Source organism: Watersipora subatra, chromosome 2 (genome assembly GCF_963576615.1).
Source record: "Watersipora subatra chromosome 2, tzWatSuba1.1, whole genome shotgun sequence".
Taxonomy (NCBI): Eukaryota; Metazoa; Bryozoa; class Gymnolaemata; order Cheilostomatida; family Watersiporidae; genus Watersipora; species Watersipora subatra.
This window is the reverse complement of record NC_088709.1, coordinates 58,037,182-58,062,355: the sequence shown is the minus strand read 5'-3', so window position 1 is coordinate 58,062,355 and position 25,174 is coordinate 58,037,182. Positions and strand designations below refer to the sequence as shown.

Here is a 25,174-nt window from a genome sequence, read left to right as displayed (position 1 = left end):
ATTTTTACATTGATTGCCATCTGCGGCGCATATCGCTGTCGCCATGCAATCGGTATGCAATTGTGCATTGATTGATTGATGCTACATTCATTAAACGTGTCACTCAAACTTCCCACACACACATGCACTTGGTCTTCCGCATTGCTATTAAGTATGTAGATTTAGCCTCAAAACATTTACTGTCTACTGAGAACTTGCACTTCTAAACCCTAGAAGTAAGCAATCTGATTAAAGGGCCTACCACAGTACTAATTGCTTGGGGTTCAGAAACTAACAACTCTTACATGATTTTTAAGACAAGCAGTTTAATGAACTATAAACTATATGTTAACTTGTAAAAGTTTAATCTATAATTTTGTCCAAATTTTTTCATTCATTGTATTAAAAAATGTTAACATGCGAAACAAGATACACAGCTTCTGAGAATAGGAAGCATTCTTCACATCAACATCTGTTATTATGAATTTGTAGCTACAAATAGGTCGACACAGGAGGACGATTCCAAAGTTATGCTGAGCCTTGGAACTCTTCTATTCAAGTAATGTAAGAAGTTATTTTATCAAACTTGTTTTTCTATTCACTTGCCGTGTGATATGAGTGCTAAACAGAATTGAATGACCGTCATGAAAGGAGACCCTCGGATGATTGTCAGCAATCTTTTCATTGAAAAGAGTGCTTAAAGCTCAAGGCATTGTCCTCAATTTGTCAAGCTTTGCAAGCAATCCATTCGTCTATTGCCTCAGTGCCAAGTGAGAACGATCCTAGATGCTAACACGCTTTTGTTGGCATAACTCCGTCTATGGACTTTTGAGAAAAGATTACTATACAGAGATTATTAACGCGTACATGTTGTGTACTGAACCAGTGATAGCGTGCTTTCTTTCGGTCAATGCTCTAGACTGATAGCGGCAAACAGTCGGTGGTGAGTAAACTACTTCCTTAGCAAGCTGTGTAGAAGTGCTGTAAAAGAACAAACTCATAAGACAGAAATGTCTTTACTGATATCAGCTACTGCTAGCTGATCTCTACTGCTTACTAGTGGTAGGTGCAACTTGTACTTTTTTGCAACAGCAAAGGTTGAGTGTACCCTTGGTTAATGCTGTAGTCTACTGAACACCATGTGGAATTTCTGCATGTCCAATGTGATAACAAACCAACACAACGTTTTCAGTGATTAAAATTCGTAACTATCTTACCATTGAAATGTTCCAGCTGGTTGTACTTACTTAAATTAATTGGTTAAATGTAATGCATGCATTTTAAAAACTATCTGCCATTATTTGTACGTTTTAATAGTCAAAGATCCCTATTTTCTGGTTATATCCAAATTCATCTGGTTTATCCCACTTCACTTACCAGTTTTGGTGTCAGATTAGGTGAAATCATGCTGATAGTTTGAGTTAACTTCATTCTTATAGACTTTATTCAGTAAGACATCTAGCCAAAAATTTCAAAGTAAGCGGGTCAGCTCAGAGCTCTATCTGTTAAATTTATGACGTTGAGTAATGCAAATTCTGGGTAAAGGCTTATTGTCAGGAATAAATGTTAAGCACTAATGGCTGTAACAAATTTTACATTAATATTTAACGAACCTGATATTAAGCCTAATATAGCCAAGCCTTTTCTATTATTCATTCTCATTTCACACGTGAAAATTATTTTTGCCAAATATGCTGTTAACCTCACCCAAATCTTTATGAAATAACAAATACATGATGTGCAGTGGGCGCTGAAAGAGTTTTACGGTTCAACTTAAAAAACCTGAGACTATGCATATAGCCAAGCCTTTCCTATACTAATCTTGTTTTACATGTAGAGGCTCTTCTACCAAACACACTTTTACCATCATCCACATCTCACAAAGACAGCTAAAACTCAACAAATTGAACAACCAATGAACAAGAAAGCCAGTTTCTGAGCTGTTGTTGAATTATAATAAAACAATTAAATTAAAAAGTAGAGAAGCAGTTATTAGCTCTAATCAATAACTGATGATGCTAGTTAAAATTGATCAGAAACTGGTTATGTTGACCTTTCCAAAGAAAACGAGACAATGCATAGTCTTAAGAATAGCAGCGTTATTAGTTATTACCTATACAACAAACAATGAAATGCCAAGCCAACTTGTGATAGGTTGAGCAATGCATATCCGTAGCGAAGGACAGGGTGTGGGCTAAAAAGTTTAGCTTTGAGGTGAAAGCAAGTCTGAAATAAGTTAAGTATTCATAATCATCACACCTGGTCTAGTTGTCGTCAGCCATTAAAAGTAATAATAATATATTGATTCTGTTGGATACATAAGAATAATAATGAAAACATCCCTTTCATAAAATGATTTATGTAGTGTGTGGTTATAGTATTGATAGCCAGCTACTCCATAAAATATGATCAACCAAACCTAGTCAAGAGTAATCTCACCAAAATAACAATAGCAGCTTAGTCAACTGAGGCGGAAGAAAACTGGTTATTTGATTAATAGTGAAAGTTTAATTATGACATTTATAGCTGCAAAGCGACCTACAGAGTATATAACATTTCAACTTAAATATAATAGCTGATATCATCTAAAGCAATGATAACAACTAGTGGTATCATTTGGCACGTATGTTTGCAATTAAGTTTTGATTATTTTAATCGTAAAGTATCCTGGCAACCTGATCACCTTAAACATCGAAACAATTGCAAATGATAGAAAATACTGATACTTTAGGACCAAATCTATGGTAATTTTATATAAGTCCGTCTTTAATAGTGTTGAGGATTTGTTGAGTATACCTTTACCATAGAGTTTTAACAACTATTGATTGACAATATTTTTGCTCAAAGATGACTTTTTTCAAATTCATAGAATGTTCTTAGGATTATTCAATATTTTTTAATGTTTAGTAGTTTTATTCAACAGCTTTGATATGATGGTGTTGATACTAACGCTTTTCTTTAGCTAAGACAGCCATTACTTTGTCTAGAGCGCAGTCCCATTTATTGCGGAATTATTTAGTGCTAACTAGGGGTCACTAAGAGGGGAATCTCATTGGATGAATTATCTGTGTTCTTACAGAGGGGTCAATCAAAGCTCCCAGGTGCCTTTAATAGTACACCTGCCCCATTGGTTTAATTTGGTGTGATGCGATGGGCATGTGGTATGCAAACAGACAAAAATAGAAAATTATTTTTTGCTGATATAACGATATATCAAGGAAGAAGTTGCAAAATGATTTGCAATATTTTTAAACACAAAAATTAAATTACAATCTCCATTTTTAAACTTTAGCAATGACATACGTGAAAAGCAAAAATAGTTCCTATTTTTGCTTCCAGCTTGTTGCACTTAGCTGTCTATTTTAGTAGAGATGCCTGTACTAGTATTCGCAACAGCTTGGCAATGCTTTTCCATTCCATCTGTTTGTTTTAGCCTGTAAGCAAACACATAAATGCTGCAGCTTAAATGCTGCTTTGTCTAATATTCTTTGGCAGATAGTTCTATTGTGCTAAACCATCTTTTGTGTGAATGACTCGATCATTTAAGCTGCTGACTTTGCTCTCATGCTGTGTAATAATCTAATTTCTGCTCTACAAACTCTGCAGTCACTACTGAGCATATATTATTAAGTGGATTATATGTAATAGAATACAGATCATAATCTTTGCAACCAACTATATGCAATAGCTACAGTTTCTGTACAAAATTGTAAACAAAAAGAAATCCACAGAAATTTTTGCAGATCAACACCCGTTCAGCTCCTTTACCAACGGAGAAAAAATTTACCAAAAATGCCCTTACAAGATGTTCAAAAACAATCATTTTTTAAGCAGATTCACAGTAAGGATAGATTTGTAGAACTGAAGGGTTTGTCGCAAAGCAAGCTTTCTGTTAATTTGAAGAGAAAGATAGTGTCCATTTTACATGTACTTACTGCATGGTTTTATTTATATGTACAATTATGAACCGCAGCACAATGGAATCTTTTTCCAGCATTTAACTGTGGCTTTGGGCTGGCAAGCAGACAGATATGGCTCTTATTATAGTAAAGAGAGAGTGTGCTACTAACATTTCTAGTTCTCACCCAATGAATTGAGTGGATACAAACAAAAGTTGAGTGCATCGACTACTGATTGAACTAGGCAGGGTTTCACGAATACTAGTAATATCAATAGTGCAGCCAGTTGGAGTTAGTAATCATGACTTTTAACATCTCCAGTGGCTTCATAGCGACGTTGTGTTAAAAAGTAGTCTACATTGTTAGCTTCCTAGCAATTACGTTTTCTTTTCCAAACTTTGCCGGTATATTCAATGCCTCTTTAAATAAAGGGTTTGTATAGAATATTGCGGCTCGACGCTACCCACACCCTTTTTCTATTCTTAACCGCATGCATTAGGTTTTGATTTTCGCAATAAAAAGAACCATTGTTCTATAGCACTCAGCTCTTATAATTGTTTTGTCAGCATGTAACTTCATGGTTGAGCGAACAAAAATAAACCAACTTTTAGCTCCTACTAGCCTTACCTAGCCTGATAATAGAAGCTCATGAGATTTTCAACAGGTCTAAAGTTGTATAGTTTTGCAATGCTGCGAGGTCTGCGGGTCTGTCGTATCGTGCATTTTTACGCACAAGGGATAAGTTAAAAATCTATTACCAAACAGCCAGGAGAGATGATGCTGTGCATGCAAACATGGACAGTCACAGCCCTCTCACTTCTTTCAACATGAAAACCTTATGTACACTGACCTTTACTGTTAAAAAGCTTAATTTTTGCAGAGAATACTCATTACTGGCAAAGTTTTGTCTTTCCATATGTTAAACACAAATAAATATTTGCATAAATGAATTATTTGATGTCATTATGCATGAGTTAAAACAACGAAATATTTTTAATAATTAAATTTAGCCAGTTTTCTATACTCCTAAAAGCCGTTGTGAGGTCTTTCATTTTTTACACGGCTTTAAAAGAAATAAATTCATTTGAAACATTACTTGATTTGCATATTGCATTGTCTGTCTGACACCGTGTTGAGGTGAATAGGTGAGAACTTTTTGCTGACTCCAAATCATAAAAGTATTAATAATTTTAGCCATGATTGTTTATCAAGATTTTATCACTCAAAGTAAATATGATATACAGTTTCGAGTTTGTCATAACATGATAAGTGCCCATAAACAGTTTATTATTTCTTGCAACCGGCCGCATCTTGAGTGTCAAAGTGAATGCTAGAAATTCTTTATCATTTATTAGTATAAATATTAACTATCCTCAACAGAAAGTAAACAGGCTAAAGCAATTTAATTATATTTGTTATTTGTTTACCATCATTTTGGTCAAAGAAGGAAAGTTTTTTGTTTATACTATCAATAAAAGAACTAGTGGCAGAACCTTTGATAGTATCCGCATAACTTTGTAAAGTATCTTAGCATATTTTCACTAAGCTGATGAGTGGTTTTGACATTGACCTTGTTTTGAACTTTACCTTGCTTTGAACTTGACCTTTGACTGTGCATCCAAAATGATTTGCTTAGAAATTGGCTAATACAAAATAATATTTTTGTATATAAACACATTATGTTTATATTGTCATGCTAAGTACATGTGGTTTTGACTGTTTCTGTTTATTTAATGGCAATAACTTCTTCATTAGAAAGCCAGAATTATGCTCTTCATTTGAAAGCCAGAATTATGCTTGTATTAGAGAAATAGAAAATATTTGTTTTAATTTTGAATACTAGCTTATATTCATTAAAACTGACACAAATTAGTTCTGAAACAAATTCATGTAAATTTTTTGCAAGTTGAGAAGTGTTTTCCCTAACATAGCTGGCACAACCAAAGTTCCCTCTTATCTATCAATTGCCCTAATGCTCATGCTCAGATGCAATAGGCAACTACCCTACTATAAAATTGCATTATATTAACATAAATTATTTCGGTTAACACTCAAGTTTGCTGAATGCATAGATTTATTGCATCTCTACTCCTTTTAACTATAACATTTAGTTTTAGTAATATCCATAAGTTTTAGTAACTTGAAACAATATATCAATAGTAATTTCCTCAAATAGCAATGTAAACTTGAGCAAGTCATGTGCAATTTATCCAAAGAAGCCACACCCGCTTTGCTCTATATTGAACCCATGATGTCGGAAATAGATTTTTATTGAGTGCTTTTCATTTTTAAACAAAACTTGCAGATGGAAAAACCTCCACTAAGAATAATTCAACAACAAATATTTACATCGGTGAAAATACTTTTCAGTTGAACATTCAAAATTTGAAAATATTTCACTGTGTAAACGCCTGTTCTAGAATAGTGATTCTCTAAATAAAAAAAAAGGTTGACTTCCTTTATCATCATTAACTTAGAGAACAACATTTAACATTATTTAGTGAACATTTTAAAACGTGTTTATTGCATGGTCTTATTTATAAGTACAAGTATAAAACTCAGCACAATGAAATATTTTTACAACATTGAACCGTGACTTTGGGCTGGCTGGCAGAGAAACATGGATTTAATGTAAGTGTCAGTGGCTTTAATAAAGAGTGAGTGTGCTACTGAAATTTGTGCTTCACAACCATTGAATTAAGTAGATACAAAAAAAGTTGAGTGCATCTGCTAATGAATGAACTGGTCAGTGCTTCACGATTACTAGTAATACCCATATTGCAGCCAGTCAGAGCTATAGTCTTTTTAACTCCAAACATCACAAGTGGCTTTATAGCGACATTGTGTTGAAAAGCGGTCAACGTTGTTAGCTTCCTAGCAACTAAGTTTTCTTTCCCAAAACTTGTCTGTAAATACAATGCCTCTTTAAATAAGGTGTTTTGTATAGAATATTTCCGCTCTACACTACCACACCCTTTTCTATTCTTAACCCCATGCATTAAGTTTTGATTTCAGCAATAAAAAGAACTATTGTTCTATAGCACTCGGGCTCTTATGAATGTCTTGTCAACATGCAGCTTCATGGTTGAGCGAGCGAAAATAAATAGCCTTACTAGCCTTACCTAGCCTGATACTAAAGGCTCATGTGAGTTCCCGCACTTCTAAGGTTATATAGGTTTGCCGTGCTGCATGGTTTGTCATAATGTGTATTGTGCATTTGAACAAGCAATAAAAATGAGTTAAAATCTACTACCAAACAAACAGGAGAGATAATCGTGTGCATGCGAACATAGACGGTCACAGCTCACACACTCCTTTCAACACGTTTAGCCATTTTTCATTGAAAATTTAATGTGAAAACCTCTCAAATGTACACTGAAATTATACTAATAAAAAACCTAATATCTGCAAGGAATACCCATTACTGGCTACGTTATGTATTTCCATATGTTTAATATAAATAAATATTTGGATAAATAAATTATTTGAGGTCATTATGCATAAGTAAAAACAATGAAAATTTTTTAATAATTTACTTTAGCCAGTTTTTTATACTCTTAAATACTTTTGTAAAGACTTTTGTTTTAGACACGGTTTTAAAGGAAAGAAAGTCCTCTTAGTCAATACTTGATTTGCGTATTAAATTGTCTGGTGGACACAAAGTAGAAGTAAATAAGCAAAAACCTATTGATGACTCCAAATCGTAGAAGTGTTAATTATTTTAGCCATGATTGTTTATTAAGATTTCTTTGCTCAACTAAATATGAGATGCAGTTTCGAACTTGTCACAACATGATATGTGCGTATAAACTGTAAATTATTTTTTACACCAACCGCATCTTGAGTGTCAAAGCGAATGCTGAAAATTCTTTATCAATTATTAGTATAAGTATTACCTATGCTTAACAAAGAGTAAACAGACTGAAACCAGTTTATTATATTTATTATTTGTATACCATAACTTTGGTCAAAGAAGGAAAGTTCTTTGTTTATAATATGAGTAAAATGTCTAGTGGCAGAACCTTTGATGCTCTCTGCATAGCTTTGTAAAGTATTTTAGCGTATTTCCATTAACCTGATGAGCGGTTTTGACCTTGTTTTGAACTTGACTTTGTTGTGACCTTGACCTTTGAATGTGCTATCAATATGATTTGATTAGAAACTGTCTCATACAAGAATATATTGATATTGCCATGCTAAGTACATGTGGTTTTGACTATTTCTGTCTATTTAATGGTAATAACTTTTTAATCTAAAAGCCAGAATTATACTTGTATCGAAGAAGTAGAAAAGATTTGTTTTCATTTTGAATACTATCTTTTATTTGTAAGATATTTGTTACAAATATCAGTTTTAAAACAAATTCATGTAAATTTTTTGCAAATTGCAAAGGTTGTTCCACCTTGTTCCACCTGTATCCACCCCTTTAAACTAGAAGCATACTATAAGCTTTAGTTTTAGTAATACCCATGAGTTTTACTAACTGGAAACAATATAAAATACGTAACTTCTTCAAATAGCAATTTAAACTTGAGCAAATAATGTGCAATTTATCTAAAGAAGTCATGCCCGATTTGCGCCATATTGACCCCATGATGTCGGAAGTGGGTTTTTATCAAGAGCTTCTCATTTTTAAACAAAAAGTATTTACAGAAAAACTTCAACTAAAAAAAATTCAACAAAAAATCTTTTCATTTGAAAAAATACTTTTTAGTTGAATATTTCAAATTTGAAAACCTTTTAGTGCGCAAATTCCTGCTCTAGAATAGTGATTATGTAAATGAAAAAAAAGGTTGCCCTCCTTCATCAACTATTGACTTGCTGAACTTATAAAAAGGTGAACTATTGCTAAACAGTTCACAACACCGATTTTTGATTGCACCCTTGTCTCGTTATTTTAGGCAGTTAATACAATCTAAAGGTTATAGATAAAACTTACCAGTAGCTTGCAGGATACAAGTTTCAATTTCACATATTTGTCTAACTACGACAACTGTGCAGATCAAGATTATACAAACATGATATTAACAGCAAACGCAGTTAGATATTGATTGTGCTCCTGTAAGCGCGTATGTTGCTAGTGATTTGCAGAGCTTATGCATATACTCATAAAGATTATAATATGCACTGACACGCAAAACTGAATCAAGTTTTAGGTTTCTACGTTAGAGGATTATGTATGGTTAAAAGCCTGGTGGAAACTCATTAGTAATTTTTGTATAAAATGTTACCAATTAGAACGCACATAATTAATCAGCCCATTGCATACATGTATGTATTTAAAAGAGCGCATGCGTTTAGCCATTAAAACCTGCTCACAGCCTAAGCTGCGCTGAGTTTTTTTTAGCAAAGATGATAAGTTTTCATAGCAAATCTTTCTTCACAATGACCAATTATAGTGTCAGATGCGTTACAGTTACTAAGACCTTACAAATTGTAGATCGATTGATTGTGGTGATTATCTATAGCATAATATTCCTAGGAAAAGTGTGCTATTGTATTTTTAATAATTACAAAAAAAACTTTGTAAACTATACTAACATCAATAACCCTTACGACTCAGATCACGCTAAAGTCTTTACTTACACTAGGAGGGATGGGTAAAAGCACACATGCAACACCTTTCCAGACTTGTTTTCGTAGCATCAGCAGATATAAAATATGTTGCTATCTAATTTGTTATCAAAATCTTTTTTCAAAAACTTTGTGTTTTAAAGGTTATGATAACTTAAATGCACCTATATTAGGTTTTAGGAATGTTTAGTCATGTCCAGTTAAAAATGCTTTTTGGATAGTGAAAGGCTATTAAAATAGTGCACTTTAAAGAAATAGTGAATCCAACTCGCTGCATTTTAAAAAAATCTATTATCGTTTGTGATTTTCAGCTACTGAGTTGTTAATATAATTATAATTACATTAAATCAGTAAATACCACACTAGAATAATTCCATTGAGACATTGTGTGCTACACTTTATTTATGATTAGATAGTTTTTTTAGGATGATGAAACCATTAATATCAGCTGGTAAAAGTAAATTCAACAAAGCTTATTCCACAGCCATCAATGAACTCTAACTGGAACTTTCAAACACTGGAAGGCATTTGAGTTTATTGAGAGCTTCTATTTAAATTTAAAGTGTTTTTAATATTTGTGGTTTCATTGCTGCAGATTTCACTTACTTGTAATCTACCAAAAAAGCCTTTTAAGTTTAAGGAAAACATGTTGCATTAAAGACAAAGAAAAGAAAATCAACATGGTGAGCATCGGTTTTTGAAAACAGCAGAGGAATGTCTCACTTAACTATACATATGCTTTACATATCTCAGTTAATTTTAATGCAACAGCAGGTCTTATTGTATGTGATTTGGGGCTATCTCTATTGTCATGGAAACAGCCAAGTTTTCTAATTGCCCTTCAAAGATCAAAATACCTGAGCGCAAGGCATTGAGAATATATATTTCACCAATATCAAGAGTACAGTTTAAAATACAAAAAACATACAATAAACTGCATGATGAGAGACTTCCAGGAGCTCTGCTTTTGTTTCCTTATTTAAGGTCTTTTTTAATCTTTGTGCAATGTTGAGCCTACCTATCAATTGCAGGGACAACTTGGTAGCTGCATGTCTCTCATTTGACCGGGTATTCTATCGAGGGCCATGCTCTCAGCTGAGTCAGAGCTTAGCTTGGTCCTTACGTCAGTTGCTATACCTTCTTCTTTCTTTCTTCCCTTCTTTTTTGCTTTGAGCCCGGCAATCAGCTACCACACTAGTTCTTCTTTTTGGCGTAAAAAGCATTTGGATAAACCGTGAAAGAATCAAAACAGTTGGGCAAAGCTTGTTTTAAAACAGCTGAGTCACTGAACTCATTGTATTGCTACAGCAAAATGTGTGCATTACGAAAAGGCTTGCTTAGGCTTCATAACACTCAATCCCGACACCACTCACTGTAAAGTTACTAGCTGTGTGATACCATTACATGAGTGAATAAACTCTAAGGCTAAAAGACAAAGGAAGGCGTGTATTCAAGTGTGTTTGTATTAGATGGTATCTTGTAAACATAGATTATGTTAAAAAATGGCGCAGCTCAATACATAAAATGCCATCTGCTAAACACTTTCAACCAATTTTCTCTATCCAGAAGAAATTTACTAACAAGTCATTTACAACAAGTAATGTGTAATGCCTCACTTCCCAAACGCTCTGTTCAAAAAGGGTTTCAATAAGTTATCAAAGCATTTCTGACATGCTGCGTTTTGGAATATGAAGCGGAGCAAAACTCCATAATAGAGTGACATAGACCTCGAGGTTTTTTTGTACAAGAGGGTGATGCTGTGTGGCTGATATATACGTAGGCCCATGTATTGTCAATTGTCAGTTTTAAGCAGAGAATATGTTGGTGATCATTTGTAATAACAATGTTCACACTGCCGAAAAACCTTTCCGCACTTGCAGCAGCAAATATTCTAGGTTAAAGCACTCTCTTTATACAATGTGGAACTGATAAAATACTAGCCTTGCAGTAAATGTCGTGAAATAATATATAAATGGAGCAATCTATGATGACCAATCATTAACACCGATGCGCTGAAAATTGCATACGCTGTCATGGGTGCGCGGCAAACTTTCAGAAAACTTTGACAGCTGCAAACTTTTCAGACATTTTTGCGTTACTCTGACTATTTTATCGGTCATGATGCATATAATTGCCAAGAAGACAACAGCAAAACATGACGATATGGTGTAAAATAACTGCTAGGCAAATGGAAGAGTTTTCTTACAGCATAACTACTGAGAGGATTTTATTGTTTTAATCATTATTGTAATTAAATTGCTTCATTACTATCTCCATGTGTTTTAGGATCTCATCAAATATGGCTCTCCAAAATCATATGATAGTTCACATCACGTGCTTGATGACCGTTCTGGTAACATCGTCAAACATTGGTAATGACCGGCAGGATATAAACCTGAGTTCAGATGGAGGCTACACTGACATACTCATTGCTATTGATGAACGAGTTACTGAAGACCCGGAAATTATTTTTGAACTGCAGGTAAAGTTGTTGATAAAAAACTTGGATAGCTTTTTCTAAGTTAAATAACCATTTTTAAAATGCCATGGTTATGCTGATGAACAGGTAAAAATTAAGTAAAAAAGTTTTTCATGTGATGGTTTCATAGTTCATTGATTAATTGCATAGCTCATATTTTCAATTGCTCACGAATTAAAATAAAACACTCTGAACATGAATGCTATCAACCATTATCTGTTGGATCAATCCAAAGCAAGCAATTCATTTATGAAACTGACAGAATTTCATTTCTAATAGTCAGTAACTTTTCCGCATGCAACAAATTCTACCGATTGCAATTTAGAAAAATATGTGCATTTATGGTAGCAATCACACTGTATTGTGAAGCAAAAAATAGGTGGTTTGAGCTCTGTTATGAAATGTCATGAAGGTTTGACTTAAAGATTTTTATACCCGTAGGAAGACAACCATAGTAGAAAACCTGTAGCCGGCGGGGAAAAACCTCCTCAGCACCACAAAAACCTTATAAAGTCTTTACTTTTCAAATACTGAGAGGTCATAAAAAGTGAGAACTATTTATGGCAAAATAGTTTTACCTATCTAGTTTGCTTTTTTCCAAAAGCATATTTTTGAAATAAAACCACATAAATTAAAAACGATTTTTATATAGTAAAAAAGTTATTAAACAATAACATAATAGTTTTTTTTTGTGGGCAAACCTTTGATTTTGATCTGCTACAGAGATGTAAATGTTCCTAAAGAGACTGAAAAAAAAAAATTTTGTTAGGACATCTTCCAGAAAATAGTGAGCTAAAATGATTTGATGATCAACCAAAATGATCTGTTTAATTTGGTGTTTAAGAACACTATGCATATTAATCCTTATGCATAAGGGATTGATAAAGAACTTATTAGCAAAACAAAATACTATGTTTCGATTATTCAAATTAGGTGAAATTTTTTGTTTGTTTAAGCAGCGTAATTTCTTTCAATTTGAAGCAATATAGTAAAATTATATTACTTATTGCTACACGCTAGCATATTTACACTGCTTGATGTGTTTAGGAATACTTCACTGGTGCTTCAGAAGTTCTTCGAATCGCTACTGAAAATAGACTATATTTTAAAAACTTCACCATAGTTGTACCAGAAAATTGGACACACAGCAGTGATTGGATGGAGGTAAGTTGAGTAGTAAAATCCTTGAAACTATTTTAAACTTTGGAAATATACAAACCAATTTTCTCGGTGATGTGTGGAACATATATTAATACATGTATCTTCAGCAGTGGCTAAGAAGTTTTTTGTCAGATGATTTCACCTCTGACTAGTCATGTCTAACTAGTAACCAAATCCTACTAGTTTTGAAATGATTTTTTAATATCGTGTCTCTCAGACTTGATAAAACAAATGCTTGAAATTGAAAAGCAGCTAATTTTGTGTTTTGACTGCAGTTTTAAAAGTATCATTTTTAACAAAAATGGTTTTGTTATTCTAACTAGTAGTGTTTATCATGTTCTTTTAGTATTTCAATATGGTCCTGGCTCACGATAGCACTTTCTGATGAAACTACAATGTAAGGTGCTTTTTAATACCAAAAAATATATTAGTAGAAACAAAAGTAATGTCAATATTTTTGAAAGTAAATTTTAATAAATGAGTCCTGCATAACACACCAGCTAACATGATACAACTTACTATAGTTTTATGCTGTTCACCATAAGATACTGTAATGAATTGCAGCGTCATGACAGAAACATAAAGTATTAGGTAATATTCCATAATTTAACACAAAGCTGCCTAATGTATTAAAATTTATTACATTATACGGTATTGCTACATAATATAATACAAATTTAGCATTTGATAGTATATTAAAGCAGTATACAATAAACAGTTTTGTAATGTAATAAAATTCTTTAAAATAAATGTAGTATAATTTAATCATGCACTGCATAAGCCTAAAAAAGGATAACATATAAAAAAATGTTACAAAATACTATATAATACAAAATAATATTATATTATTTTGCCTTATATGGTATAATTAATACAAAAATATATATAACAACATGAAAATTAACAAAAACAACAAAACAATCTAAACTTCCTTAATAGGATTTTTGTGAAATAAAGTAATGGTGATGAAATTTTTAATTTTCATCCTAGCTAAGAGACTTTGAGTTTTCTAGGCTGAAGACTTGTATGCTCTAAGCATCAAACCAAATTGGGCAAATTTAAATTAATCTAATATTGCAAATAAAAAGTTGCTTGGTTTTGCTTTTGTTAGCCTGAAGAAGAAGAGACCGTAACACGAGCAAGAATAATAGTAGCAGAGGCTAACCTTGCTTATGGAAACGAACCTTACACTCTTCAACCTGGAGGCTGTGGACAGGAAGGAGATTTTATTCACTTCACTTCAGAGTATCTTACTAGAAGTTCGAATGACGCCAATACATACAAGCCAGGTAAGGGGATGGAAATTGAAAAGGAAAAATAAATGGTTCATATTTTACTAAGAGTGCACATAAAAAAGTTTTATTCTTTTAACAAAAGCAAGTTGGAAAAAATAGAAAAGTTAAAATTATCTCAACCAGCAATGGTTACTCCAAAGTGAACTTGAATAGCTTTAAGCCAAAATTGAAGTAAAGTTAATATGTAAAAGATAATTTCGTCAAAAAATCAAGCCTAAGACTGCCAATGAAATTTTTTTTACAAACTTCAAAATCCTTATAATATCTATGTAGATAAAGCATTTTTCTACCTCAAATTTGCGAAAATGGTTTTGCATATACATGTATATGTATTTCACGCCTGTTTATCATATACTACTTCCAGTTGTATTCAATATACAAGCTACGAGCATCGTAGTCGGTAAGTTTTCATGAAAAAATGCTCAATGCAAATACATACGGCCAAAGATTTGTTGTTCTAATCACGTAAAAAAAAACACTTTTTAATCAATGTTTAATAATGATTAATCGCCAGTTAAACTGAGGTCAGCCAACACAGAAATATAGACCAGTTAAAAGTTTTGTTTTCTGTTAGCAATCAGGCAGAGTACATAAACTGATAATCTGTTGGTTTTAGGGAAACAAATACTCAAAAAAGGGAGGGACAATGGGTTTTAATAGCTAGACTATTGAACAATGCTCGTAATTGTCTAATTAAGTATGTTTAAATTTAGACGAATGGCCAAACGCCATTCGTGTAGATTGAGTTCTAAGAAAACCTACGCTGTTGATTCTAAAAAATGTTTCTTTAAATATGCATGATAAGCAGCTCATGTTACGCTCTTCTTGTAGCACCAATTAGATATTTTAACTGATAACCAAACTTAATGGTTGCACAGATTTTAGCTACAAAGAGTTTTTTTAGTTTGACGAGTCTATGCTAAAAACAATCAAACACAAATCAAATTTATCTATTTGTGAAAAGAAAGCAGACAAAACTTTTTATTTCTTGTTTAGTAATTTGTTATATGACATGCATTTTTTGTTGCCAAACACACATGAGTATATGCGTAAAATAAAAGTTTGAACCAAGGACTTATGCGAATATGCTGAAAAGTATCTATGCATGTATATTCATCAGATTCAAAGTGTAGGAATACACTAGAGGCTATGATGAACAAAGTTTTTATCGATGCGGCTATTCACATGTTTCAATCTACACACTCCATGAATATTCCCTCTACAGGAAACAAAGAAAGTTATTTTAGATATGGTAAATCTTCACCTGTTGAAGTTTAAAATGAAAAATTAGCAATCAGTTCAAGTTTCCAAAACATATAATGCAATTTATTTGAAGAACATATTTTCCCTAAATGTGTCGCTCATCAATATCACTATGAAAAAAAATTAGGGATTTTGTCATTTAATGCTTGTGAACTTGGCATCTAGGTGCAGCAACTTTTTTCAAGCAGTACCATTTTTAAGCTTTACCATTCACAAATTTTTTTTGCATGAGTAAAATTCTATTTTTTTGTAGTTAAAAGAGTAGTGAAAGAGTTTGCCAAGCTGAAATGGGGTTTGTTTGATGAAAACATTCCCATAAATGACACAGTTACGCCACGGTTCTATTTTAAAGATAATGCAATACAGCCAGAAGGGTAAGTTGGTTAAAATTTTTAACACTAGTATGCTCAGCAGTCTTATGCATTGTGAGATATGATTGTGAGTAAACTGAACAAACAAATTCAACGCTTTCGCTACAAAATTAAAGTCTCTACCGAAAAATAATTACGTATTCGGAAAGCTTAATATTTGACAGGGGCACTTATAAATCATCATATCTTCTGAACCCAACCACTTTATAATAATATTTTAATACCAACTTATTCCAAAATTTTTTTTGCATCTGCTGATGTTGTGAAAATTACCAATAATGCTGTGTAGAATCAGGGCAATTACCTTTTCGGACATTTGCGAAAAGGCTGTGAGAATGCTCGAGTCGGACGATTTATCAACATTATTAATATTTACGACATTATTATTACTGATAATATATAAATATTAACTATCATCAGTGCTATGGTTCACTACCAAAAATCATTTAAAATTCATAGATCTAAAAAGATCTATTAAGAATTTGGAGTTGTCATACATGTAGCGCAACTGGTCACTGCGAACAATAAATTACAATAAAAATAGTTTTTGCAAAGTGAACCTACACTCAGGCTAGCTTGTTAACATAATTTTATTGGCTCAACGTATGTGGACTGCTTTTTTTTTATTTACGTATAGATACGATAGGGTAAGCTACAAGCTCGTATTAACTGTTCTTTAAACAGAAATGATTTGTATGAAGCCTGATACAGCCGCATCATGAGGCTTTTTGCCATACAGAAATGCATTGCTGAGCCGCTCTACGCCACTCGTGAAATAAAAGATTTACTGTGTTAAGCTGTAAGTCAACTGAGTTGTGGTAGCACAGTTTTTACGACTATAAATATCATGCTACAAGTTTGATTCTGTTTGAAGGAATGTTATTTTCTAACGCTCTCGGTGTAGCTTTGTGCAGACAGATGGTCACTGATCTACCTTAAATATGTGAATCTTAAAGTTCGTCTGTCGTCGTTTGTTGTCGTCGTCTGTCTGTTGTCGTCCGTCGTCGTCGTCCGTCGTCGTCCATCGTCGTCCATCCCGTTGTCTGGCGTTGTCATTGTCTGTCCAGCTATAGCTTGTAAAGCCTGAGCAACAGAATATTACATTCAAAAACCACCTTTATCCTGGATTAGAACTCAAAACATTCAAATCACCAGTCTATTATCAAGTGCGCCTATCCAAAAAGTTGAGGCATTTTTATTTGAAACATCGCTCTTATCTTTTGTCGATTTTACACACTAAATGTGCACTTTTTATCTTTCATGAATACAGTGTGTCTTCAGGTCACGGAGCCAGTGTTAAAAGATTGGTTTGCCTTTTTGAATAGAGCAGAATTTTATTTCATCAAGTTTCTTTTCCGGCGAGGTTACGACGAGGACCATTATTTTTAAATTTGTTTGCCATATGATACGACATCAACAAAAAATTCTTTCGACGTTAAAATTTAACAGTCGGTATACTGATTATAACAAAATAATGAAAATGCCGATATGCTATGCACCAAAACCTCTCCGGAAACACCTGAAAAAAAATGATGCCTGTCGAGTTTAGCATCGTTTGTTGCAGATTGTAGTAGAATTGACATCAAAAACAGAAAGTTACAAAATTTTAGCGTATGACAAAACTGAGGCTTTTTTTTAGTAAAATACACACTGAAACTTAGCTTTATCTATGTGTTTAGAAAGATAAATTTGTTTTAGTTAAATTCAAGGTTTAAAGTATATGGCTGTATCACAAGTAAGGACTTCCCATGATATGTACTGCTCGAAGTACACTGTATTGTTACATTTTTTGCAGATCATAACCACAACATGAACTGTAATTATTGTAGGAAAAAATAGTGCCTAAGGTTAACTCATTGTTTGGTTACTAATTTTTAAGATGTACGCTACGGATTTAAAATTGTGATGCTTTCTACCAGAGGGTTTTGTCATTAGATAATTACTATGAGTTTCTATGCAACTATCTATGGTATTTTTGCCTTACAAAGCTAACACTGAAAAAAATTAAAATCATATAAATGAAAACCAAATAAGTTTTCATTGTCATCATAGCAAAACAGAATTTATTTAGCAATTACATGCTAGTTATTTAACATTTAAATTTGAACACCCTATCAGTTGTTTATTTTTTCTCTTAATTTATTTCAGCGGAAAACTTTATCATGATGTAACGTTTAAAGGTTATATTTGTTCAAAAGTGTTTAAAACCCTCTACAGTTGTTTCCTTTTTTATCCTAAATTATTTGAGCTGCACTGTTAGTTAGTAGTCACGTGGTGCTTGACGGAAGCTTGGAAAGGTTCGTGGGGAAGCGCCACTGGATGAGCGACATCGGCCATGTTGTCATTGTGGATGAGAGCTCCGTTTGCGTAGCTCGTGACTTTTGTGCTCTTTGTGTGGTGTCACAGCTCGAGGATCTTTCAAGTCTGTCTGAATCTTAGTGACTCGCGAGTAAACTGTCTTGGAGTAGTCTGGCACTATGGTGTTTTCTGGGAAAACGTGCAGGTGGAGTGGGAGTGACATAAGGGGAGGTTTGGAGTGTCACCGCTGGCAGTCTGGTACTGCGTAATTTGTGCTTAGAAGCTTACATGTGCTAAACACTTTTCTTATGACATGAAGTTTGAAAGTAAAAATGGTAACTGTTGTTACATATTTAATAAAAATAAGTTTTCTGTGCAAATACTTTTTTTATTTCTCAGGAAATGCCGGACATTCAGTTAATTATAGTAGTTGACGCTGACTAGTTGGTACATGCAAATATTTGGTTGACATTACATATGAGTTATTAATCAGTCAAAGTTTTATAATTTTTTGTTTGCTTTTGGCAATAGTAACAAACAAAAATCGTTGAAAAAATTAAACTGCAGCTGTTACCAGAACTCAAAGGATTTTTTATAGCTTAAGTCATTCAGGAAAATAGATTTACATAGGTTTTTAACGTTTTAGTAGACTATTATTCAAATAATTCTCCAGGTATTCTAGTTTTTTCTGTTACTAAATCAGCAGCTATACAGAATTTTGTTACCACAACTGTTATTTTTATTTTTTTAATTATATTTTTACTTCCCGGGTGCCAGAGATGTTTGAATATTAGGCGTTAACAGCTGGGCGTCAATTCAAACTGACACACAGGTGCAAGAAATCTGGGTAAAACTAACCAAAATGTGAAAATGCATCACGTTTATGGCAACTAACAGACACACACAATTACAAGTTGGGAGTTTTTAATCTTTATGATTATAAGAGATGTGTCTGCTTGTTTGTTTGAAGCCACTCTCAGATTGTTAGAAAAAGATTATGCCACGCTAAAATTAAATTCGATATTTAAATTCCTTGGCAAGCACACTGCCACTGCATCACACAACCACATTTCTCTGTCTAAGAATAATTGTAAATATAGTTTTTACACCTGAAAATCTCTCACAGCCCATGGTGCTGCCAGCATACTTACAAATTAGACATCATCATATTTTGAAATAGTGTTTTAGTGAAGCTAGTAAGATGTTGTAAACTTTTATCTTTAGATATTAAAAAAGGAGCTTGATTTTGATGCAGTTTATGTAAACTTTGATTTTAGGTGCATTGAGACGGTTAAATTCGACTTTAAAGACTTTTCTCAATGTGTCATTAGCAACAGCCCTCCTCCTTATCCTTGTGATTTTATACTGAAGGAGGTTTTAGGCTCAGCATCACTATTATCTTATGATTACGCAGAATCGGTAAGAAAAGTATTTCCATCTTAGCTTGCCTTTCTATTGTAAGCTATTTTTCAAAGTATTTACATGTATAAATAATTTATTGTATATGTATACCTTATTTACTCCATATATAAAACCAAGTTTTATCATTAAAAATTCTTACCACTGAAATATGTTGCTTTTCTTCTGTAAAAAATATTATATGAACTTGTTCAGATTATGTTTCAGAGGCATAGTTTCAAAAAAACTGTTGATGAAAACTGAATTTTGTTTGCAAACGACCAGAGTTTATAGATTAAAACTAATTCTTTTGATACAAGCTTAATAAACTTTATAGCTCTTGATATTTTTGGTTTGGTTTTTGTCTAACTTCATTTTTCCTCACTTATCGTGGTTTTAGCATTTTGACATATAAAGCTGCATTTATTTGCTAGCTACATAACTATGCTAATACTGCGGATCAGTTTCATTTTCAAATAGTGGTACTAATATAATAGATTAGGATCTCAAAGTATACTGTTCCATGCTTAGTCTAAGCTTTGGGTTGGATATAAGAAATGCAAAAACTATAAAATCATGAGTCCTTCAGACTTAATTGCATAATATATTGTTCACTATGTTAAAATAACTTTTTTAATTAGGTTAATCAAATGAATGTACAAATTACCAAAAGCAGTTACAAAACATTGTTAGTAAGAAAAACTAGCTTTTTTATTTATAACCTAACCCTGTACTGCAACAATGAAAAGACAGTATTTTTTTGCTATTCATTGACTTCAATGATACATGAACGAACTGTTGTAAACAAATGCCACAGTTCACCCAAAAATTGCTGGTTTTCACTTTACAAATTTTAAAAATAAAACACCTTTTTATTGCTTTGAATTTTTAGTTTTAACAATGAGCTATGTAAAATTATTTATCTACACACTAAACTTTAATGCGTATTATCTCCTTTCATACTGCAAACCCACTCAAAGAGTATTTATAACTTACTACAAAAATTAGTAGATTTTATCTATTTTAATTACATAACTGGTCAAGCATGATACTTAAATATAGTTTTGAAGCTGATTATCAAAACAACTTGAGCCATTTATGTAGAAAAACTATTTCCTAAGTTAGTAAACTCATCTGCAAATGTGACAAAAGCAGTTTTACAAAAACTCAACGCAATATAACGACTACAGCAAGCATTTATAGGTTTACAGCCAATAATAGTGATGCCACACAGTAATTATTCTTGAATTCATTAGGCAGAACAATGTTTTTATCACTGCTCAACGGCATGTTTAGATAACGCCAACTAGCAGATTATATGTCTATAAAGAGTTTATCATTTTTGTCTCACTGTCCCTTGATAGAAAATAAGTTTTTTTGATTTTCACTGCAAAAAAAGGCATCTAGTTATACAAAACCAACAAACTAAACTGCAAGAATCTATGTAAATGGCCAAAAAAATGTGTTAAAAATCTCGCGTAAAACTTGACCATGTTAAAAATCTCTTTTTAGGTGACCGGATTCTGCAAAGATAATAAAGAAGGAGCAACTCACAATATTCTTTCTAGCAATTTACAGAACGCGAATTGTCAAGATAGAAGCGCTTGGAGTGTTATGTTGGAGTTGGAAGACTTTGGTAATTTCAGTTGTATTATATTTCTTGCAAACCATTTGGGGAATATTTTTAAAGAGACTGGCTATGTTTGTCTGTATTTGCAATGAGACAACAAATTTGGTCGTGCGTAATTTTAGCAACAGATTATGGGCTTGCAAGAAATGCCGATGTTCCGCCTAATCCAGAATTCAGAATTGTGCAAAAAACAACACTTTCTACTTCTACCTCGACTACTACTCTTCTTCCCACAACAACCACATCCACGACAACATCTACTACAACATCGACAACCTCCACAAGTACCACATCAACCACTTCTACTACAACTCCGGTGACCTCCACAAGTACCACATCAACCACTTCTACCACAACCCCGGTAAGCTCCACAAGTACCACATCAACCACTTCTACTACAACTCCGGTGACCTCCACAAGTACCACATCAACTACTTCTACTACAACCCCTTCATCCTCTACCTCACCTACAACAGTTGCACCGCCAACAGAAGCCTTAGTGACACCATGCGCTCAGGATATACTGTGTCTCTGTTTAGATGTTTCGACCAGTATGGATGTATGTACACTGCAAATATACTTTAGCTACCAGTTTGATTAGCGAATCTCAAAAATTTGGCAAAACATCTACGCTGAAAGTGTATGGCAAAGCGCATTTCTGAGGCAAATATCTGCATTTCATTTAAAATTCCAATGGCCACCTTAATATTTGACGCTTTCGTTATATATGTGTCTGTAAAATTTACTCTAAACTAGTAGTAAAATGTTGAAATACTTTTACTAAAACTGGATAGAAAAAATATTTGTGGTCATCCCTGCTTTAAAACAAACAATTTTAAAGCTCAAAAGCTCAAAAGACACTTTTAAAAGCTCATAGCTTTCTCAAGAATTATTATCAAAAATATTTCCTGCTGCTATAGCTTAATCTAATGTTTTGAATAGACTAGAAAATAACATTTTACTACCTTCAGGTATTTCTTGATGACTAAAGATTTGACTTAAAGATAAGGATAATTAAATAATCTGCACTGTCAATTGACATTACAGACAACAATAAATTTATCCTTCTGTTGGGTCTTAGCCTGGGCTAGCTTGTCCTGCAAGTGAAAATAGAACTATTTTCTGTCTAAGACAAGGTATGCTTGATTTACTTTTCTTTAGGTCTTTTTGATTCTTATAAAGTACACGGAAATTATTGCAACTTGAATTTTGACAGTGCACACTTTAATTTGATCCCTTGGTAAAAAATTTTATGAAAAAAACTCTGACCGACTTAGTAAGCAACAAAATTTTATTTTATATTGCTAAGAATAAAAAACGGTTTAAAAATGTCGGAAATTGTGAAAATTATTGCGAGAAAAATTTCAGATTTACTATAAAACTGGTCAAAAGTAGTAGATACAGGCATAAGTGCAAAGCTTTCTTAGTAACATTAGTAAAAACCATTAAGATGTTTATAGAAAAAAAAACTGTTTCACTTCAAAGGAGTGGTATGCCCCGGTTTTTAGTGCGTTACCTTTGTTTTAACACCAGCGGAAAAATATTTGTGAAAAATTATATAGTTAGACTTTCAAATACTCTTTCTATAGGCAAAGTGCTCTACTGTGTTTAAATTAATAAGTTTATAGTGCAATCTAGTGCTAGTAAATCTTGATCAATCTTTAATATTTGTTATGTTTAAAACAAGAATGTTCAATGGCTCAATTCTGTCTTGCATCCCATACTTTTGGATGGATTAACATGGCTAAACCGGCTAAAAAACGATCCAAATACACGTATTTACTAAACGAAACTGTTTTGATTATAGACAAAAATATAGCATGTCAAAGACAGTAAGTAATTGGCTCAACTGAACCTTTTTGTACCTTGATTTGCAGCTGTAATTCAAAACAACTTTGACTTTAGGCGAACCTATAACTGAAAAAACTCTAAATTTAGCTAACTACACAATTTTTATTTAACAGATAACAACAGTTAACGTTCCTACTTTCAAACTTTATGTAATGGGAAAAATTTCTTTTGCAGGTCAAATATATTAGTAAGAAAAATAAGACTACAGTAAAATTTTTTACATGCAAATGTTAAATAATTAGGGAGTCATAGCTAACTAAATTTTAGTTTGCTACAATTACAATGAAAAATTATTTGGCAGTGATACAATTTTTGCAAACTGAGAAAACCGATAAAAATATTGACTATGCTGAATTAATGATAACATTGATTAGTGCATAAAAGTGTGTGTATAAAATGATACTGTTGAGGCAGAAGCTTTTTCAAAGCCAATTCCTAAACGTGTCAATTTAATACAATTGTATGATTAAGATAATCAATGTAGCTTACCAGGTGCAGCTCCAGGCCTGTATTCACTGGTTGCAAGTTGGGGCGGCTAATGTTAGGCGACTAGTTATGAACACCTAGGGGTGTGGAGCGAGGCGGTGTAAGCCCCCAAAAGGTTTCTCTCATTTAGGGCCTCAGCCGGGCCTCTCATGTAAAGTTTTAAAAAAGTTTTATTGGAAAGTATCAACGTTTTTCTATTTTTTGAGATTTGTTTTGTTTTAGGTGATGTCCCTGACGAGACGGTTTTAAATTAAAATAGGCAAAATTGACCGCAGTTGAAACGCTCAGAAAAAAGACATCTTTTTCTTTTGAGCGTTTCAACAAAGATCAATTTTTCGGATTTTATTTCGAGTTCATTCGGAGGTTTTTACGCTTTTGATGGGACATTGCCAAGCGGGTGTTTGGTAAAACTTGATCTTTTGCAAACCTTTCTAAACGTCGTTAACAAGAATATTTTGCTGCTGATGACAATAATAATGACGCCTAAGAACTACTGAAAGTTGATGTTTGTCTCTATGGCTTAGAGTGAAGTGATATTTTACCGCAATAAAAACCGTGTCGATGGCCATTGGGCCAATAACTTTTCGAATAAATGATGTTGAGGTCGAGTTATTCGAAGCAATTTATCATTGCATTGGAACTGACCAAGCAAATTCGTTCGAGTTAACCTTGTGTTTGAGATGAAATTTTACATTTTATTCGAGGGCAAGTTTTTTCGAGTTTGACTGTACTTAGCCGTAAAAATTCTCAAAAAGTTGGTGTGGCTCAGCCGGTAAGCCGCCCAAGGGAAGACGGGTCTGTGCAGCTCAATTTTTCTTGCAAAACAAACTAGATGCGCTAATATTCAATGAAAATCATAAATATGTTGTTGTAGGAAATGTCAAACAGCAAAATTGATTGGTTGGTTTATAAAGTAAAATGGTAGTCAGAAAAAGTTAGACGAAAACTAATAAAGACATCATCTACCATACACACAACTTTGAATAACTAAAGGATGCCAAAAAAGCACTTTTAGGCTTTGAAAATTGCTTAATTTTTAACATATGTGGAAATCAAATAATTTGTTTTTTGTTATTTAAAAAAATATTGTAGTATTTTGAAAAAATTGTGAGCCTTGAATACTTCTTAACATGTTTAATTGAATACTTTGGTTGCATAACTAAAAATAACAAAGGTTTTAATTATTTAAATATGAAATATTACTGAAACTGGTAATAACATTGTTTCAGTTATAAAAATCCACAGTGCTATACTGTATGCATGCGCAACTGTATTTTCTCAAGTATAATTCATTTTGCTCTGGATAGAGCAAATCAATTTAGGCCTCATATGATATGAAAAAAAGATCTCAAGCTTTCTTATACTTGCAGGCATACGACAGAATCACTACCATGTCAGAAGCAGTTCAGTTGTATATTATGAGCTTCTTGAGAGACGGAGCTGCTGTAGGAATTGTCTCATTTTCTAATAATGCCTATCTGCACGCTGAC

General features: G+C 33.0%; 1 protein-coding gene across 1 annotated transcript; it reads left to right on the top strand.

Annotated features, from left to right (window-relative positions):
- Positions 1–912: 912 nt before the first annotated feature.
- LOC137388373 (calcium-activated chloride channel regulator 1-like) lies at positions 913–25,172 on the top strand. The gene is made up of 9 exons (XM_068074858.1): positions 913–922; positions 11,739–11,934; positions 12,979–13,095; positions 14,204–14,381; positions 15,904–16,024; positions 19,597–19,738; positions 21,230–21,333; positions 21,518–21,906; positions 25,055–25,172. The coding sequence occupies exons 2-9, from the start codon at positions 11,752–11,754 to the stop codon at positions 25,150–25,152; spliced, it is 1,332 nt and encodes a 443-aa protein (XP_067930959.1). The 5' UTR covers positions 913–922; positions 11,739–11,751; the 3' UTR covers positions 25,153–25,172.
- Positions 25,173–25,174: the final 2 nt, after the last annotated feature.